This window comes from Corvus cornix, chromosome 14 (genome assembly GCF_000738735.6).
Source record: "Corvus cornix cornix isolate S_Up_H32 chromosome 14, ASM73873v5, whole genome shotgun sequence".
NCBI lineage: Eukaryota > Metazoa > Chordata > Aves > Passeriformes > Corvidae > Corvus > Corvus cornix.
The window spans coordinates 15,889,740-15,897,548 of NC_046344.1; the positions used below are offsets into that span (position 1 = coordinate 15,889,740).

At 59.4% G+C, this 7,809-nt stretch overlaps 1 protein-coding gene across 1 annotated transcript; it reads left to right on the plus strand.

The window, feature by feature from the left end:
• Positions 1-1,310: 1,310 nt before the first annotated feature.
• On the plus strand, positions 1,311-2,719 carry LOC104684915 (noggin-2-like). Its single transcript, XM_010392548.3, has one exon. The coding sequence runs from the start codon at positions 1,864-1,866 to the stop codon at positions 2,494-2,496; it is 633 nt and encodes a 210-aa protein (XP_010390850.2). The 5' UTR covers positions 1,311-1,863; the 3' UTR covers positions 2,497-2,719.
• The last annotated feature ends 5,090 nt before the right edge of the window (positions 2,720-7,809 follow it).

The window sequence follows — 7,809 nt, forward strand, 5'->3', positions numbered from 1 at the left end:
CCAGCTGTGTGTCCAATTTCTGGACATGGTTCAAGTGTGAGCTCAGTGCTCAGCAATGTGGAGGTAAAGGAGGTGAGGAGGGTTTGGGGTTTCGCAGTGTTGACACACACCAGGCTGGCAGACTCTGTGCCTCAAAGGCTGTGGGTCCAGCTGTTCTCCAAAAAAAAATGATGTAGCCCCACAGGGCTGAGAAGGGGGTGAAGGAAGAGCGGCTGTTTTAGCCTGGCTGGTTATCACACCGTGTTGCAGTGAGGGATGCAGGGATGCTTTCCCTCGAGTGAGAGTGGTGCTCCTGGAAGGCTGCGGACTCCCTTGCAGAGGGTGCCGAGATGCTGGCGCCGGAGTGGTCCCACTCTGGTGTGCTGTCCCAGAGGGGCTCTGAGGACGTGGTACCCTATTCTACTAAAGCTCTGCGCAAAGCTGGAAGGGGGTTTGATGGCAGCTGGGCTGCTGTGGAGAAGCAGACGCGGTGGGGCAGCAAAGCAGCTGCGGAAGGCAGGGGCAGAGCGAGGGTCCCGCTACCCGGGGGTCTGTGCGGTGCCCGGACCCCGGGCTGGTGCAGACGGGGAACGCCAGGAGCAGGCAGTGCCCCGCTGCTCCGGGGCCATCGGCCCCCGCTCCGCGCCGTGCCCGCTGCTGGGGTGACGGCTCCCGGCAGCCCGGGGCCCGGGGCCGCAGGTGGGACGCGGCTCCGGGGAGGGGATGGGCGGCTCCGGGGGGTGGCGGCAGGACCCGGCTGTCACTCAGCGCGCGGTGAAAGTGACAGGGGGGGCGGGGCGGCCGCGAGTCGGGCGCGTATTTAACTTGGGCGGCAGCGGCGGCGCGGCAGAGCGCGGCGGGCGGGCGGCGGCGGCGGGCGCGACACCGCGACACCCGGCGACACCGAGCCGAGCCGAGCGACACCGAGCCGAGTCCCCGTCTGGCCGGGCTGCACCGCACCGCGCCGAGCCGAGCCGGCAGCGCAGGGCACGGAGCGAAGCCGCGGCTGGATGCGCTGAGCGCGGTGGGGACGACCGGGTCCCCGGAGCACCGGCAGCAGCAGCAGCAGCAGCGGCAGCAGCATGGGCCGCCGGGGCTTCTGAGCGGCGGCCGAGTCCGCCCCTGCCCGTCCCCGCCGAGGAGCCGCCAGGGAATCGGGACGCGCCGCCTCGCCGGTGCCGGGGACACCCTCCGGCCCTCCAGCCCCACCACGCCGAGGATGCCCCGGGGGCCCGCGGGCCGCCCCCGCCGCTCGCCATGAGGAGGAACCCGGCCGGGCCGCGGGCGCTGCTGCCGCCGCCCGCCGCCGCCTGAGCCCCGTGCCCCGGCCGTGCCGCGCAGGGGCCGCCCGAGCGCCCCGGCGCCGTGACCCTCCTCCCGCCCCCCTCGCCCGGCGCGCCCGGCTATAAAGGAGGGTTTTATTCTCGGGCTCCGGTCTCACGCCAAACCCTGTCACACCGTCTAGACGAGCTGTCGTGGGGCTCGGCCCAGCTGTCACCATGGCGATGGAGACGAGTCCGCTGTGAATTTTGGGGGGGAGCGAGCGAGCGAGAGCGGCGGCGGCGGCAGAGGAGGAGGAGGAGGAGGAAGAAGGTTCGGCCGCCGCCGTGCCCTGCCCTCCCCCGCGGGGGAGGCTCGGACCCCCCGGCGCTGCCGACCGCGGCTGGAGCCGGCCCGGCGGGGAGCCCCGGGAGCCAGCGGCCGCGGGCGCGGGGCGAGCCTCAGATGCGGCTGTCACACAACCCCGGCCGGGCTATTTAAAGTAACGGGCCCCGCCGGACACTGGTGTCTCTGCCTATTTATGAGCCCCGGGAGCCGGCGGGCGCCGCCGGGCAGCGCTAGGAGCCGAGCCCGCCGGGAGCAGCGCCGGGGCCCGCCCGGAGCATGACGGCGATCCGGGCGCTGCTGCTCTGCCTCTGCCTGGGGCTGCCGGCGGGCGGGCAGCCCTTCCTGCGCCTGCGACCCTCACCCAGCGACAACCTGCCCGTCAAGGACATCGTGGAGCACCCAGACCCCGAGTACGACCCCAAGGAGCAGGATCTGGACGAGAGGACGCTGAGGAAGAAGCTGGGCAGCCATTTCGACCCCGGCTTCATGGCCGTGGCCGTGCCGGGGCCGGCCAACGCCTCGGGCGCCGCGGCGGCGGCGGGGCGGGGGCGGGCGGCGCTGCCGGCCGAGCTGCGGCGGCTGGAGCTGGGGCCGCCCCGGGGCCCGCGCCTGCGGCTGGGCAAGAAGGCGCGGCGGAAGGTGCTGCAGTGGCTGTGGGCGCACACCCACTGCCCCGTCCTCTACGCCTGGAAGGACCTGGGGGTGCGCTTCTGGCCGCGCTACATCAAGGAAGGCAACTGCCTGGCCGAGAAGTCCTGCTCGCTGCCCGAGGGCATGTTCTGCAAGCCCGTCAAGTCGGTCACCAAGACCTTCCTGCGCTGGCACTGCCAGGGCTGGTCCAGTCAGAAGTACTGCACCTGGATCCCCGTGCAGTACCCGCTCATCTCCGAGTGCAAGTGCTCCTGCTAAGCCTCCCCGGCCCCTTGCACTGCCGCCCTCCTCCTCCGGATCACTTTAGGGGGGGAGGTTTTCGGGTGGGTTTTTTTTTGGTGGGTGGGTTTTTTCGGGATAGTTTTTGGGGGGGGTTGGTTTTATTTTTTTCCCACCCCCCAGAGCGAAGTGGGAGAAGATGAACCGCTTTGGGTCTTTTTTTTTTTTTTTTTGGTTAATTTTTGGGGGGTTTTTTGTTTGGTTGGTTTTTTGTTGTTTGATTTTTTGTTGTTAATTTTTTTTGGTTATTTTTTTTCCCTTGGACTTCTTTTAATGTTATTTTATTCAAAAGGGGGAAAAGCGAACCCAGGAACTGCAGGGCAGGCCAAAGGCACAGTAAAGCACTACAATCAGATGTCTATTTTTATACGTATATAGCCTTCTAACAAAAGGAAAATTAAAAAAAACTTAAAAAAAAAGGAAAAAAAACTACCAGCCGTGTAAATAGAGAGATTTTAAAGGAAAAGGGGGGGGGGAAATCGCAGCTGTTTTTTTATTATTATTATAATTATTATTGTTATTATTATTATTTTAAAGACATAGGACCACATTTTAAACCCATCCCCACAGAACCCAAGCACTTCCCTGCCGAAGGGAAGGGCAGAAATTTCTTGTAAAGGTGTTTTTATCAAAAGGAGAAAAGGGGCAGGGGGTGTAAAAAAAGAAAAACAAGAACCGCAGCATCCCTGAACGGTTGTTTCTCTGTGCTGTATTTTTTTTGTCTTCAGACCTTGTCACTGATGTTTGAACTAATTTGCCAAGCTCTCTAGGGTTTTTTAAGTGTATAACAATTAATTAAGAAGGAAATTTTAAAGAAAAGTACAAATCTATGAAAGAGTGGAATTGTTTTGTTGTGTGGGAATACATATAGTCGTGTAGAGATGTTAAAGGAAATTTTCTGTGTACAGTTTATTTATTTTTAACGTTTGTGTATAGGGAAAAAAAAAAAAAGCTAGAGATTATGCCAGAAACTATTGGAAATGTTTACTTGAATATTCCTTTAAAAACATATCAATGTAAATATGAGCTATCACTGATCAAAACATTTTTAGCAATAAACTCTATCTTTGAAGAAAAACCCCGTGCTGCACTCCAGCTCCCTGGGAGACCAGCGGAGACTCGGATTCTTGCTCAGAGCAGGTGATGAGTAAAGGGTTTTGCCTGGGCCACGCTGGTGCAAATCACAAAATGCCCCAAAAGTCGGGACAGCTCCATCGGTTTCTGTCTCTCCAGGATCCCACTCTGGGATTTCTTTGCCTGTATAACCTGTTGGGGAGAAAGAAAAACACCGACGGGAGAGAAATGTCTCGTAACGCGTAAAAGAGCTGCGAAGTCCCGGACTGGAGGTGTCATCTGAAGTCCTTGCGAGATTCCATGCTCTGCGGCTCTTGGATTCGGCTCTCCTGCTGGCAGAGGAAGCGGTCGAGGTTACTGCCCCGGCCATCAAAGCGCCTGACACAGCTTGGCAGCCCCGCGTGTGTCGGAACAAATGCTTTTTTTCGGCTGCCGGTACTAGCAAAGGAGGGAAGGATGGAGACGCGCCCTGCCCTGCTGCCGCACGGAGCCCCGGGCCCGGCACCGCTGCCCGCGGCGTCGCTGGGGGTGTGCGGGGCTCCGCAGAGCCTGCGGTGCCGTGGAGCGCCCTCAGCTCTTGTGCGGGGCCAGCGGAGCTCGTGGAGCCAGGGCAAGGCAGAAACGGGACGGCTCCGCTCGGGCAGGCTCCGACAGCCGGGCTGGGGAGGAGCCCAGCACCGGGGAGCGGGGCACGGGCAGTGCGAGCCCACTGCCGACGGAGATCTGTCTGTCTGCCTGTCTGTCTGCCGGTCTGTCAGAGGGCTTGGAGCGGGGCCCTGACGGGCTGCCAGGCCATTCCCCTGCGTGTTCTGCGTCGGCTGCTGGTGCTGGAGGGGAAGGTCTGGCCATTCCCTCTGGTGTCTGAAACGTGCCCGGCATCCCTGAGGAACAAACTGCAGCCGAAGGCCCCAGCCAGTGAGGAGATGCTCTCCCCCAAGGCGGCCGCGGAGCAGCAAGGAGACCCTGCCCCCTCCAGCTTGGCATGCAGCACAGGAGAGCGGCATGACACCAAGCCCACGGGAAGACACCAGGACCCTCCAAGGGGTCTGGCTCCTATCCCTCCATCGTCGTCTGAGGGGACTGAGGTCCAGCAAGTCCCATGAAGCAGGCCAGCAGAGCCTGGAGGTCACACACAGATTGAAGCTGAAACAGAGCTGTTGAGATGGGCATGGTGGGGACAAGGCAAGCGGGACAGGGACATCCAGTAGCCCACATCCCTGCAGAGCCCTGCAGCCATCCTCTCATCCCCACGTGAGGAGGCAGGTTGGCCTTTCCACACATCCACCAGAGGGATCCAGGAAGGGGGGATGCAGAGCGCAGGGTGAAAAGGAGACCTCGGCAAAGACAATGTGCAAAACATCAGGGGCATTTCGGAGAGAAAGGGGAAAGCTCATTTTGCAAGAGGAACAACATCTGTGGTGTGGGGGCCGAACATCTGTAGGAGGGAGCATGGGGGGAAGGCATTCTGGGAAAATATTTCTGACATAATCCCAACAGTATCTGGTGTGTTGGGATTTGGTTACAAATGGCCCTCTAACGTCTTTGTGCGTTTTGTTCTGCTGGTTCCAGGGGCACACAGAGACCCCTGCTTTGTGCTAACCTGGGAAATAAACCATTCGCTGGGCTCAATGGCTGAGTTCAGTTGCGTGGGGAAGTGGGGGTTGGGAAAGGGGAAGGCGAGATTTGTGTGAACTCAGCGAAAACCAGCCTAAGAGCCTCCATGCCATGTGCTGGAGGGAGGAGGGGGGCTGCCTCCGTCTCTGGGGAGATCTCAGTGGTCCCGCTTGAGATGATGGCTTGTCTGGAGGTGAAAGCATGAGAGCCGAGAGCTAAGGCGCTCGGTGAGGGCCAGGGCTGGGGAGCAGAGGGCAGTCCCGTGGGGCGTGTGCCAGCCCACCTGGCCCTGCCTTGCAGTCTGCCACAGCGCTGGACCACGGTCACCTCGTGCTGATGCACGGTTCCCTCGTGCCAAGGAGTTTGGCTGCCCCGGGAGGCGGTGAGTCGGATGTGTGACGGCCGGGCCATGGGCGTGATGGCTCAGCTCAACTGCCGAGCCTCAAAGGAGAGGAAGACAAAGGGGAACAAGGCTGGTTCTTTGGTGCGGTTATTTCATTGTCTCCCCAAGCTGCTTGTGATTAAGGGATGAGCTGCAGGGGGAAGGGGGCAGAACAGGCAGAACCGGCAGAACCCCGAGATGAGGTGGGTGCCAGCTTCTGAAGACGTGGGCCTTTCCCCTTGTGTTCTGGGGTCACGGCCTGGGAAAAAGGCTGGAGCACTGAGCGTGGCTGCCATCCTCTAACTCGGGTCCGGCCTGCCATTACACTGCCAAAAAGCCACGCACAGCCGTGGACACTCCCTGACAGGGCTGTGCGCCCGCGCTCCTGGGCACCCAGCTGCTCCTCCACTCGCCCGCTGTTGGCAGGGGAACCGTGCCCATGCCCTGTGAAGCCGCAGTGAGCCTCATGCTTTGCAGTGTCCCTTCTCCATACTGAGCGTCCACGCTTAAGCAGAAGGTGGTTAGCTGGAGGATCAGCCCTTCTCCGTCGGGCAGGGCAGAGCACGTGTGATGGAGGAAGTTCCATGGGACCCAATGGATGCTCCATGTCCTGCAGGCACATGTCCCTTGGCATGGCGGGAAAGCAAAGGCAGCTTTCCTCTCCAGAGCCAGCGCTGGCCAGAGCTCACCTGCTCCAGCACCACGTGCTGTTCAGGGGCTCCCTTGGCTGGATCTCTTCCTTGTAGTCCCTACAAAGCTTGGCTGAAGCAAAGAACCCCTCTCTCAGGTCTGCAGAGGTCTCCATCTCTTCTTTCTGAATGTCAAGGCCCTTCTATTGCTTGGTGAATTGCTCTCCCACGCACGAACCCCGGATTTAGATTGTCCTGTTTCTCTTGGAAGAGAGAATGAGTTCAGGATGGCTCCTGACATTTGATTCAATGGGATGAAGTCACCTTTCCACTCCTCTTTCACATCCCAGTTCGGTTTTAACCAGCAGCAGATTAACTCTTTTGTCTCCATTGGCAAAGGGTATTTCATATTTCATCCCCAATTTCTGCCCCGCCTCTCCCTGTTTAGCTCGTGTCCCCTCAGCTAAGGCCGGTGCCCAGGAATGCAGCTTCTGTCAGCGTGCCAGCTCTGCCAGGGTAACTCAGATTCACGGGGGTAGAGTTCACAGATATTTAGTGCCAGCTCTGGAGATATCTGACTCAAGCCCAGGTGATGACCTAAGCCCATCACTCATCATTCCTAGAAAGGCAGACGAATGGGCTGGAGGCAGTAATTGGCCTCCTCACACTTTAAAGCCCAAACTAAACTTTTTCTCAACATGCAAAATTGTGTTCCTCTCCTCCTCCATCCTGAGCATTTGCTGTCCCTCACCTTTGCAGCCTGTCATGGCCACCAGGAGCTATTAGGGAAAGCCAGACTCTCTGCACACCCTGCTTGGTCTAGCAGCAGGTCATTGGTGAGCTCATCCTGCTGACCACTGCTGGTCGGGAGCTCCAGCTGAGCTGGAGCCACTTCCTCAGGCACCCCCAGCTCCTTGTTCATCACCACAATGAAAATCAAGCCACAATGCTGAGGTTAATAGTGCCGGGGTGCACAGTGCTCAATGATCTCAGAGGTCTTTCCCAACCTCAGTGATCCTGTGCTGACCACAGGTGTGCCCTGAGGGCTCGTCTCACCATCTCCTCAGGGCTACCAGGTACAAGGGTGGGAGTTCTGCTCCCTCTATGCAAGACATACCTCGGGATGCCTTCCCACTCCTTTGCAGTTCTCCTTCGCTGTGTCCATGGAAAGCAAACCCAACCACATGCCCAGCTGCTGCTGGGCAGAGCAGGACCCTGACCCCTCTCCATAAGGGAGTGTAGGGTTTTACTCCTGGCACTCCAGAGGTGTCAGAAGGGCTGCTGGCTCATCTGCAAAGGCCGTGCATGAGCCTCCCCTCCCCCTTGGTGATTAAAACCAAACATTAACAGCAGCAGCATCCCAGGGACATGGCTGCTCCTCGGCATTAGCTGTTTGGTATTCTGCCTAAAAGTGTCAGACACCCCATCAAGGAGAAGGGACAGCGTCATGTGGCGCCGGGAGCCCAATCGGAGAGGCAGAGCCACAAAGAGCAAATCAGGAGGAGCTGGGAGGCAGTGCTTGTGAACCGGCCATTGGCTAAAATGCCCCTTTCAGGAGGACGGTGAATGAATCCATTCACAAAAAAACAGGGC